Raw genomic sequence first — 12,301 nt, forward strand, 5'->3', positions numbered from 1 at the left:
GGAGGGCTCCATGTGAAAGGTCACCGTCCTCCCCGCTCCACGTGCAGTGTGTTATCATTATCATGTTCAGCTCTTTTCCCACCTATGACCGTGTTCCGCCACTACTGCCAGCAGATAACATGGCCGCCGGCCGCACTACCAGGAGTAAAAATGGCCGCCGCCATCAAGAGTTATGGCAGCCGGCCGTGTTACCAGGAGTAAACATGGCTGCCCTACCAGAGTAAATATGGCCGCCAGGTCCTCTACCAGGAGTAAACATGTCCGCCGGCCGCGCTAGCAGAGTACAAATCGCCGCCAGGCGTACTACCAGGAGTAAATATGGCCGCTGGCCGCGCTACCAGGAGTAACTATGGCCGTCAGCTCGCATCCGCTGAGCGCCGGGTTCCGGCCGGCGTTGGCATGGCAGCTGCTGAGCTTCCTCTTGCACGCGCTTTCTCCGCAATCTGCGTCTGTCTCGGTCGTGCCCCCGTTGTCCCCCGGTCACCGGCCGGCTGCACGGAGCTCCTGCAGGCTCTGATATTCTGGGCTGCACCCGCTCCGGAGAATGAGCGAGACAGTAAAGAAGTTCCGGTCAGAGCGGCAGCGGCGCTCCGGGCCTCACTCCTGCTCCTGGAGGCTGTGGCATCGTCACGTGGTGATCACGTGAGCACCGCGGAGGCGGAGAAAAAAACGAAACCTGAGAAGGCAGAGGATTCTGGGAAATGTGGAGGTTCCAGGCTGTTGCAGGATGCAGGGGCGCCCATATCTCCCGAGTGGCCACTGGATGGCCTTATGCTACGTGTCACTGGTCAAGGGGCAGGCGCCTCATCAGAGGAGGAGCACGTGGCCCCCGAGCCGCCTCATATTAACGGAGGGGCCCCTACATTACCAGAAAAGACAGATGATGCCTCTACTACAAGTGATGGGGCCCCTAAATCAATGGTGGACAATGAGCCGATAATAGAGCCGCAGTGTGTGCAGCGCTGTGCGGCGGCTCCTCTGCTGCTCCTCTGTGGGACCTATATTTACGAAGTGCCGTGGAGCGACGCGGAGTGCCGGCGTCTGGCCAGCGAGCTGCTGAGCGCCCTCCTGGAGCTGTCACACTGCGCCACAGTGTCTGCACTGCTGGAGGGGGACCCGGCACTGCTGAAGGGGGGCCTGGAGCAGCCGTTCACCACCTACCGGGAGGCCCTGAGGCTGCTGGGACCCCGACTCCGCAAGTGAGGACTGCATAGGGCGAGCTTCTATATATCACAACCCCTTAGGTTAGGGCCACACGGAGCCGGGGGCCCAGGTACTGCTGTTACTGTGCAGACCAGTGCTACATGGTACACCGCTCTCTGTGGCCTTTATAGAGGCCAGGATGGAGGTTCTTATAGTGGCAGGTTTCAATCTTAATTGCCCCCAAGAGCTGCGTCCTGACTGCTGGGCTCGGTGACAATGGCGAAGCAGACTGTCCATAGTACGGAGCCCTGCGGCCTCCTGCCCTAGAGACCATCCATGCAGCTTGGTGGCCCTTGTTGGGGGGGCTACCTGGGTCCGGTATTGGGCTTTTGCACATGGCAGAGTGAACTGTCCATAGTATAGAGCCTCGCAGCCTCCTGCTCTAGAGACCATGCATACTGCTTGATGGTCTATGTTGGGGGGGCTACCTCGGTCCGGTATTGGGCTTCTGCACATGGCAGAGTGGACTGTCTTTAGTCCATACTGCTTGATGGTCTATGTTGGGGGGGGGCTACCTGGGTCCGGTATTGGGCTTATGCACATGGCGGACTGGACTGTCCATGGTACAGAGCCCGCAGCCTCCTGCCCTAGAGACCATCCGTCCTGCTTGGTGGCCTGTGTTGGTGGGTCTACCTGGGTCCGGTATTGGGCTTCTGCACATGGCAGAGTGGACTGTCCAAAGTATGGAGCCTCGCAGCCTCCTGCTCTAGAGACCATCTATACTGCTTGGTGGTCTATGTTGGGGGGGGCTACCTGGGTCCAGTATTGCGCTCCTGCACATGGTATCACGGACTGTGCTTAGGTCAGAGCCCGCAGCCTCCACACACAGCCGTACAGGTCATATTCTGCTCTTCTCTTACACAGTCCGATGGAGTCAAGTTCTGATATTGGGGGGCTACTTGGGTCCAGTATTGGGTTTGTGTCCCTCTGTGGCCATGAGCCAGAGCTACGCTTCGTGTTTTCTCGGTCCCTGGATCACTAACGCTTTGTCTGTTTTATTGTAGGGACACGTGGGAGACGTACCCGGAGTCCAAAGTGCTCTTCGCTTGGCTGCTGATGCGGGTGCCCCGGCCGTGGCTCTCGGAGTTCCTCAGTAGGGTGATGCCCCCCTCGCTCCTCTTCTCCGATGATTACAAGCAGGAGAATAAGGTGCTCGGCATCCGGTGCCTCCAGCACATCATCAAGAATGTGGTGAGACCATCGTCGTCGTCATTGTCTCCTAACCCCTCTGTGGCAGCACACCCACTTATATCACTTCTAGTCCCCATTCTCTTAGGCTTCTGTCCTCAGGCTCCATGACTTAAAGGGGTCTTCCAATTCCCAGCATTGATGACATACCCATAGGGTATATGTCAGGAACGTCTGGTTGATGAGTGGGGCTTTGACCTCTCCAAGAGGTTGCTATGTTTTTATTCAGGTCTCCTACATTAGAAAATGATGAATATATCGGCGCCATAGAAGTAAAATTCCTCTACCTCAGTAAATTGTTTCCCCCGACAGCCGGCGGCGGAGCTGAGGCAGTATAACCGGGCCCTGGTCGTGTACCACGCGCTGCGTAACCACCTCTATTCCACCGATGCTCAAGTCATTGAGGTAAGTCATGGCCGGCTGCGCACACTTTATACTTCTTTTCTATTAGATCTACTTTAGGTTACAGCTAAAATAAATAACCCATCTGTGTGAACGAGGCCTGACTGTGACCTGGAGGCAGATAATCTCATTTTTCAGTTTTGGTAAAGGCCTGCAAGGCTCCAGACTGTGGGCAAAATTATTTTTCGTTCCTCATTTTTTAATCTTGGTTCCTGTTGCTTTCTGGAGCAACCACTAGGGGGAGCTTAATGTACATTGTGACATTAACCTATTCCTGTCACCCACATTTTTAATTGTCCTGATAGCTATATGGGAGCTTGTTTTCTGTTTTTGCAGGACAACTTGTAGTTTTACTACCCCACGTGGTGTATGGGGGGGGGTGGATCTCCAAAATAAGGTGCGTTGAGGGGTTAGAAAATCTCCAAAATGAAGGGGTTAGAAAATACCAAAAATGTGTGTGTGTGTGTGTGTGTGTGTGTGTGTGTTAGAAAATCTCCAAAAGGGGTGGGAAAAATCTCAAACGGGGGGTGGATAGAAAAATCTCAAACGGGGGGTGGGGGTGGATAGAAAAACCTCAAAAACGGGGGGTGGGGGGGGATAGAAAAACCTCAAAAACGGGGGGTGGGGGGGGATAGAAAAACCTCAAAAACGGGGGGTGGGGGGGGATAGAAAAACCTCAAAAACGGGGGGTGGGGGTGGATAGAAAAACCTCAAAAACGGGGGGTGGGGGGGGATAGAAAAACCTCAAAAACGGGGGGTGGGGGGGGATAGAAAAACCTCAAAAACGGGGGGTGGGGGGGGATAGAAAAACCTCAAAAACGGGGGGTGGGGGGGGATAGAAAAACCTCAAAAACGGGGGGTGGGGGGGGATAGAAAAACCTCAAAAACGGGGGGTGGGGGGGGATAGAAAAACCTCAAAAACGGGGGGTGGGGGGGGATAGAAAAACCTCAAAAACGGGGGGTGGGGGGGGATAGAAAAACCTCAAAAACGGGGGGTGGGGGGGGATAGAAAAACCTCAAAAACGGGGGGTGGGGGGGGATAGAAAAACCTCAAAAACGGGGGGTGGGGGGGGATAGAAAAACCTCAAAAACGGGGGGTGGGGGGGGATAGAAAAACCTCAAAAACGGGGGGGTGGTTTAGGAAAATCTCAAAAACGGGGGTGGGGGCGGGGGGGATAGAAAAATCTCAAAAACGGGGTGGCAGGGTGGAAAAAGAATCCCAAAAGAGGAAATCCCAAAAATGCCATTTCTTTGACTCGTGAATATGCCGATTCTCATGGTTTGTACGATTATAGTGATACTGAACTTGTGTAAAAAAATTTTTTTTTGTGGTGAAAAAAAAAAATCAAATTTTAAGCACAAAGAATAAAAAAAAATTCTCACCGGTTGCTGTGATAGCCAATTTGTGCCCACAATCTTGTTGCGGAGGAGCCAAAGTGGGCCAGCAACTGAAAACACAGATGCTGGCTGTGTAGCACAGCTGGCGCTTACCGTTCTGTTCCCCACATGCTGACCCAAGCACTGATGTGCTCCTAACGCCATTTTTGCATTAAGGGGTTAATAATTGTTGGCTGAATGGCCCTCGGTAGAGGATGTATGTGATTTGCTAGGGGGAAGCGGAGAAGGCCACCGACCAGCCGAACGGCATGTTTCACGCTTTTCCTTTCTTTGTCGCTCCTAATTGGGAGACCCAGACAATCGGGTGTATAGCTATGCCTCCGGAGGCCACACAAAGTATTACACTAAAAGTGTAAAGCCCCTCCCCTTCAGCCTATACACCCCCCGTACTGCTACGGGCTCATCAGTTTTTATGCTTTGTGCGAAGGAGGTCAGACATCCACGCATAGCTCCACAGCTTAGTCAGCAGCAGCTGCTGACTATGTCGGATGGAAGAAAAGAGGGCCCATAACAGGGCCCCCAGCATGCTCCCTTCTCACCCCACTCTTGTCGGCGGTGTTGTTAAGGTTGAGGTATCCATTGCGGGTACGGAGGCTGGAGCCCACATGCTGCTTTCCTTCCCCATCCCTCAATTAGGGCTCTGGGTGAAGTGGGATCCTATCGGTCTCCAGGCACATGAGACCGTGCTCCATCCACAGCTCCTGAGGACCCTGCTGGATAGGAGCCGAGTATCGTTCAGGGACATGGCCCTGCTACTTGGAGGTACTCTGTGTCCCCGTGGGGACCGCGCACAGCAACACTCCAGCATTGCTGGGTGTGCTAGTGCACCGGGGACAGCAGCGCTGGCTGCATTTGTGCCACTATACACTTCAGCGTCGCTGAGTGTGTTTGTGTCTTTCTTCCCGCCCCCAGCCCTGCCAGTCAGGGGAAGGGCGGGACGCTGTACAGGTCGGCAGCACTGAGGGCTGGAGCATGCTTTGCATACTCCACCCCCCTCACTCTGCACAGTGGGGCACCAGTTCCCGCACTTTTCTGGGTCACACCCACGGCTCCCTCCTCTCCCCAGGATGCTGGCAGCCATTCCTCTCAGCTCTGCTAACGCTGGAGAGGACAGACAAGCTCAGGGAGACCCAGGCAGGAATTCTGGTGCCCACACAACCGCTTTGCGCAGGCGGTAATCAGCACCTGTGGTGCTGGCCCCACTAGTGCACAAGTGTATTTATAGTTTATATGATTATAGTCTATACTTTACACTGTAGGGTGCACTGTTGATTTGTGGCTATATACCCTCCTGTATTGCTCAGAGGAGACAACAGCATGTCGTCCACAAATAGCAAGGGTGCCAAGGCACTGACTTACTATGCTGCCTGTGCAGCATGTACGGCTATACTGCCGGCAGGTTCCACTGACTCTCATTGTGTGCAATGCTCGGCCCCTGTGGCACTTTCTCAGCCGGAGCCTCTGATAAGGGTGGCACAGGGAGAACCACCTGTGGACACTGTCCAGGTGACAGGGACGGAGTTTGCAGTTTTTACTGACAGACTTTCTGAGACTATGGCTAAGATATTAGAAGCCTTGCAGTCCAGGCCGGCATCTCAAGCCAGGGGCACTGTGGAATCATTGTCCCCTGGTTCCCCTCAGTGGGAACAGCAATGTCTTCCCGGGGTGTCTCATGGATCCCAGGGTGAGGTCTCTGACACGGACCGCAGCCCCAGACCGACTAAGCGAGCTCGCTATGAAATTCCCTCGACATCATCACAATGTTCAGGGTCTCAGCGAGAGGACTCTCTGTATGATGAAGCGGAGGTAGCTGATCAGGATTCTGATCCTGAAGCCGCTCTCAACCTTGATACTCCTGATGGGGACGCCATAGTGAATGATCTTATTGCGTCCATCAATGAAATGTTGAATATTTCTCCCTCAGCTCCTCCTGTGGAGGAGTCAGCTTCTCAGCAGGAGAAATTCCGTTTCAGGTTTCCCAAGCGTACAAAGAGTATGTTTCTGGACCACTCTGACTTCAGAGAGGCAGTCCAGAAACACCGAGCTTATCCAGATAAGCGTTTTTCCAAGCGCCTTAAGGATACACGTTACCCTTTTCCCCCTGACGTGGTCAAGGGCTGGACTCAGTGTCCCAAGGTGGATCCTCCAATCTCCAGACTGGCGGCTAGATCCATAGTTGCAGTGGAAGATGGAGCTTCACTCAAGGATGCCACTGACAGACAGATGGAGCTCTGGTTGAAATCCATCTATGAAGCTATCGGCGCGTCTTTTGCTCCAGCATTCGCAGCCGTATGGGCACTCCAAGCTATCTCAGCTGGTCAGGCGCAAATTGACGCACTCACACGTACGTCTGCGCCGCAGGTGGCGTCCATAACCTCTCAAACGTCGGCATTTGCGTCCTACGCTATTAATGCTGTCCTGGACTCTGCGACCCGTACGGCGGTTGCAGCCGTCAATTCGGTGGCAATACGCAGGGCCTTGTGGCTGCGGGAATGGAAGGCAGATTCGGCTTCCAAAAAGTGCTTAACTGGATTGCCATTTTCTGGCGACCGTTTGTTTGGTGAGAGATTGGATGAAATCATCAAACAATCCAAGGGAAAGGAAACATCCTTACCCCAGGCCAAACCAAAAACACCCCAACAGAGGAGGGGACAGTCGAGGTTTCGGTCCTTTCGGGGTAGGGCAGGTCCCAATTCTCCTCGTCCAAAAGGCCTCAGAAGGATCAGAGGAACTCCGACGCATGGCGGTCTAAATCACGCCCTAAAAAGAACGCCGGAGGTGCCGCTACCAAGGCGGCTTCCTCATGACTTACGACCTCCTCACACCGCATCCTCGGTCGGTGGCAGGCTCTCCCGCTTTGCGACACCTGGCTGCCACAAGTAAAAGACCGTTGGGTGAGAGACATTTTGTCTCACGGTTACAGGATAGAGTTCAGCTCTCGTCCTCCGACTCGATTCTTCAGAACATCTCCGCCTCCCGAGCGAGCCGAGGCTCTTCTGCAGGCGGTGGGCATTCTGAAGGCAGAAGGAGTGGTGGTCCCGGTTCCTCTTCAGCAACAGGGTCACGGTTTCTACTCCAACCTGTTTGTGGTTCCAAAGAAGGACGGGTCCTTCCGTCCTGTTTTGGACCTAAAACTGCTCAACAAACACGTAAGGACCAGGCGGTTCCGGATGGAATCCCTCCGCTCCGTCATCGCCTCAATGTCCCAAGGAGATTTCCTAGCATCGATCGATATCAAGGATGCTTATCTCCACGTACCAATTGCTCCAGAGCATCAGCGCTTCTTGCGCTTCGCCATAGGAGACGAACACCTTCAGTTCGCGGCACTGCCGTTCGGCCTGGCGACAGCCCCAAGGGTTTTCACCAAGGTCATGGCTACAGTAGTTGCGGTCCTCCACTCTCAGGGTCACTCAGTGATACCTTACTTAGACGATCTGCTGGTCAAGGCACCCTCTCAAGAAGCATGCCAACACAGCCTCAACGTTACTCTGGAGATTCTCCAGAGTTTCGGGTGGATCATCAATTTTCCAAAGTCAAATCTGACACCGGTCCAATCACTGACATATCTTGGCATGGAGTTTCATACTCTTCCAGCGATAGTGAAGCTTCCGCTGGACAAACAGCGTTCACTACAGACAGGGGTACAATCTCTCCTTCAAGGTCGGTCACACCCCTTGAGGCGCCTCATGCACTTCCTGGGGAAGATGGTGGCAGCAATGGAAGCAGTCCCTTTCGCGCAGTTTCACCTGCGTCCTCTTCAATGGGACATCCTACGCAAGTGGGACAGGAGGCCGACGTCCCTAGACAGGAACGTCTCCCTCTCTCAAGCAACCAAAGCTTCCCTTCGGTGGTGGCTTCTTCCCACCTCATTACGAAAGGAAAATCCTTCCTACCCCCATCCTGGGCGGTGGTCACGACGGAAGCGAGTCTGTCAGGGTGGGGAGCAGTTTTTCTCCACCACAGGGCTCAGGGTACGTGGACTCAGCAAGAGTCCTCACTTCAGATCAATGTTCTGGAGATCAGGGCAGTGTATCTTGCCCTAAAAGCGTTCCAGCAGTGGCTGGAAGGCAAGCAGATCCGAATTCAGTCGGACAACTCCACAGCGGTGGCTTACATCAACCACCAAGGTGGGACACGCAGTCGGCAAGCCTTCCAGGAAGGTCGGAGGATTCTGCTGTGGGTGGAAGCCACAGCATCCACCATATCCGCAGTTCACATCCCGGGCGTAGAAAACTGGGAAGCAGACTTTCTCAGTCGCCAGGGCATGGACGCAGGGGAATGGTCCCTTCACCCGGACGTGTTTCAGGAGATCTGTTGCCGCTGAGGGATGCCGGACGTCGACCTAATGGCGTCACGGCACAACAACAAGGTCCCAACATTCATGGCTCGATCTCAAGATCACAGAGCTCTGGCGGCAGACGCCTTAGTTCAGGATTGGTCGCAGTTTCAGCTTCCTTATGTGTTTCCTCCTCTGGCTCTGTTGCCCAGAGTGTTACGCAAGATAAGGGCCGACTGCCGCCGCGCCATCCTCGTCGCTCCAGACTGGCCGAGGAGGTCGTGGTACCCGGATCTGTGGCATCTCACGGTCGGCCAACCGTGGGTACTACCAGACCGACCAGACTTGCTATCTCAAGGGCCGTTTTTCCATCTGAATTCTGCGGCCCTCAACCTGACTGTGTGGCCATTGAGTCCTGGATCCTAGCGTCTTCAGGATTATCTCAAGAGGTCATTGCCACTATGAGACAGGCTAGGAAACCAACGTCCGCCAAGATTTCCTCCCTAAGGTGGTATCCCCTTTTCATCTCAATCAGGACATCTCCTTACCCTCGTTTTGTCCTCATCCAGTTCACCAATGTGAAAAGGATTTGCACTTGTTAGATCTGGTGAGAGCACTCAGACTCTACATTTCTCGTACGGCGCCCCTGCGCCGCTCCGATGCACTCTTTGTCCTTGTCGCTGGCCAGCGTAAAGGGACACAAGCTTCCAAATCAACCCTGGCTCGGTGGATCAAGGAACCAATTCTCGAAGCTTACCGTTCCTCGGGGCTTCCGGTTCCCTCAGGACTGGAGGCCCATTCTACCAGGGCCGTGGGAGCGTCCTGGGCCTTGCGACACCAGGCTACGGCTCAGCAGGTGTGTCAGGCAGCTACCTGGTCGAGCCTGCACACTTTCACGAAACACTATCAGGTGCATACCTATGCTTCGGCAGATGCCAGCCTAGGTAGGCGAGTCCTTCAGGCGGCAGTTGCCCACCTGTAGGACGGAGCCATTACGGCTCTATTATGAGGTATTATTTACCCACCCAGGGACTGCTTTTGGACGTCCCAATTGTCTGGGTCTCCCAATTAGGAGCGACAAAGAAGAAGGGAATTTTGTTTACTTACCGTAAATTCCTTTTCTTCTAGCTCCAATTGGGAGACCCAGCACCCGCCCCTGTTTTTGTATACACATGTTGTTCATGTTAAATGGTTTCAGTTCTCCGATATTCCTTCGGATTGAATTTACTTTAAACCAGTTTATAATTTTTTCCTCCTTCTGGCTTTTGCACCAAAACTGATGAGCCCGTAGCAGTACGGGGGGTGTATAGGCTGAAGGGGAGGGGCTTTACACTTTTAGTGTAATACTTTGTGTGGCCTCCGGAGTCATAGCTATACACCCGATTGTCTGGGTCTCCCAATTGGAGCTAGAAGAAAAGGAATTTACGGTAAGTAAACAAAATTCCCTTCTTTTCATGTGCATAGATCCCATACACGGGATAGTCGGGTGGTCCGGTGTAAATCAGAGGGGCTTCCTGACCTTGCTCTCCGAAGTACAGGCACCAGGGAATGTCACGATACCCGCAGCCGCCTCCCTGGTGTCACCACCTGATACATAACGTCAGTCGTAAAGCGAGACTCCGGCCATCACTTACTAATCCTGCTTGTCCCCACCCCCACCCCGCCTGTTAGGTGGTCCTGGACTGCTTGCTGGACATCTTTCCCGTTCTGCACAAACCCCCACCGGCCGTGGGTGCGTACCACAAAGACGGAGAGAATCCTCCCGACCAGGTGATGCAGATTGTTCTCACCAACATGGAGATGGAGCACAGGATCGTCCTGCGCAGACTCTATGCCCAAAAATTGCTCCTGCTTCTGAAAAGGTAAAGATGGCATGCTATTAGTGCTGGGGGTGCACGTTACCCCCCCCCCCCACCAGCACCCTCACCCTGTGGAGCCTTTATGCCCTGTTGAAGTGGTGGCAAACTTAGAGTGACAAGTTTACAATCTACTTCCTATACCAATTCTTCAATTTTAAGATCTCCATTTCCAATAATTCATTAGTTTACGCTGGACATGTGGTGACTAGTGATGAGGTAGCACCACCGTGCTCGGGTCTCGTAACCAGCAGCTCGACGCCCGGATGGGTGTGACTCAAGTACCCGAGTAATAATGGAAGTCAATGGGGAACTCGGGTGTTTTCCGGTGATCACAAAGTGGCTGAGAAGCTGAGGACGTTGAGGGATGGATACGCAGAGTTCCCCGCAACCACATACTTCAGTTCCTGACTGATTTGTATTATTCCTTTCAGTCTTCAAGTTGGGATCATCCGTCACATGAAGAGGCTGCTGCGTGTGATCGTCGGGTACCTGGAGGTCGCTGACGGCACAGAAGAATCCGCCCGTATAAGCATGCTGGAGAATTTAAAGTTAACCATCAAATTCGCTTGGCCGAGGTGACGTATTCCTTCTGGTTTGATCCTTTCAGGGCCCAAAGTACCCCAAGTATCATACAGAGCCGTATCCCTGTGATTTAATCTGGGCGTCTGATTTTAGAAATTTTAGGAGCTCTAACAGTAGTGATGTGCGGGCACTACCATGCTCAGGTACTCTTAACTAGTGATGAGCGGGCACTACCATGCTCGGGTGCTCGGTACTCGTAACTAGTGATGAGCGGGCACTACCATGCTCGGGTGCTCAGTACTCGTAACTAGTGATGAGCGGGCACTACCATGCTCGGGTGCTCTGTACTCGTAACTAGTGATGAGCGGGCACTACCATGCTCGGGTGCTCGGTACTCGTAACTAGTGATGAGCGAGCACTACCATGCTCGGGTGCTCGGTACTCGTAACTAGTGATGAGCGAGCACTACCATGCTCGGGTGCTCAGTACTCGTAACTAGTGATGAGTGGGCACTACCATGCTCGGGTGCTCGGTACTCTTAACTAGTCCGAGTGTCTGTTAGTTAAGAGTACGGAGCGTCCGAGCATAGTAGTGCACGCTCATCACTAGTGAACAGCAAAAAAAAATTGTTAGCTCAAAACGTGCTAATTTTCTAGGACAAGTTCAGTAGAGTATCTACACACGTGGTCAACATTGTTGGTACCTCTCGTTTCATGAAAGGAAAGCCCCACAATGGTCACAGAAATAACTTGAATCTGACAAAAGTAATAATCACTAAAAAAAAAATCTATGAAAATGAACGAATGAAGGTCAGACATTGTTCATTTTCAGCTTCCTCAGACTTTCTGAAAAAATAACTCCTAAAATAGGCCTGGACCGAAATAATGGCCTTCTCCTCCTCTTCCTCACTTAACATTTTGTTGCACAACCTTTTGCGGCAATCGCTGCAATCAGACGATTCCTGTACCTGTCAATGAGACTTCTGCTCCTCTCTAAAGGTATTTTTGCCACTCCTCAAGAGCAAACTGCTCCTTGTGTCTGGTGTGTGAACATTGCCTTTTCCAGATGGCAGTTTTAGCTCTTTCCAAAGAGGTTCTATAGCATTTAGGTCAGGGCTCAAAGAAGCCACTTCAGAATAGTCCAATGTGTTCCTCTTAGGCATTCTTCGGTGTTTTTAGCTGTGTGTTTTGGGTCATTATCCTGTTGCAAGACCCAAGACCTGCGACTGAGACCAAGCTTTCTGACACCGGGCAGCACATTTTTCTCTAGAATCTTTTGATAGTCTTGAGATTTCATAATACCTTGCACAGATTCAAAACACCCTGTGCCAGATGCAGCAAAGCAGCCCCAGAACATAACAGAGCCTCCTCCATGTTTCACAGTAGGGACAGTGTTCTTTTCATGATATGCTTCATTTTTCCGTCTGTGAACATAGAACTGATGTGCCTTGCCA

The 12,301-nt window shown here is 52.8% G+C and overlaps 1 protein-coding gene across 2 annotated transcripts in view; it reads left to right on the forward strand.

Annotated features, from left to right (window-relative positions):
• The first annotated feature begins 303 nt into the window (after positions 1 to 303).
• The window catches only part of TTI2 (TELO2 interacting protein 2), a 33,618-nt gene continuing 21,620 nt past the window's right edge, over positions 304 to 12,301 (forward strand). For both annotated transcript variants that reach the window (XM_075343063.1, XM_075343062.1), the window contains exons 1-5: positions 304 to 1,199; positions 2,208 to 2,394; positions 2,704 to 2,796; positions 10,139 to 10,329; positions 10,758 to 10,901. In XM_075343063.1, the coding sequence (XP_075199178.1) occupies positions 319 to 1,199; positions 2,208 to 2,394; positions 2,704 to 2,796; positions 10,139 to 10,329; positions 10,758 to 10,901 (1,496 nt within the window). In that variant the 5' untranslated portion in view covers positions 304 to 318. The remainder of the gene's footprint in view (positions 1,200 to 2,207; positions 2,395 to 2,703; positions 2,797 to 10,138; positions 10,330 to 10,757; positions 10,902 to 12,301) is intronic.

This window comes from Anomaloglossus baeobatrachus, chromosome 4 (assembly GCF_048569485.1).
Source record: "Anomaloglossus baeobatrachus isolate aAnoBae1 chromosome 4, aAnoBae1.hap1, whole genome shotgun sequence".
NCBI classification, from domain to species: domain Eukaryota; kingdom Metazoa; phylum Chordata; class Amphibia; order Anura; family Aromobatidae; genus Anomaloglossus; species Anomaloglossus baeobatrachus.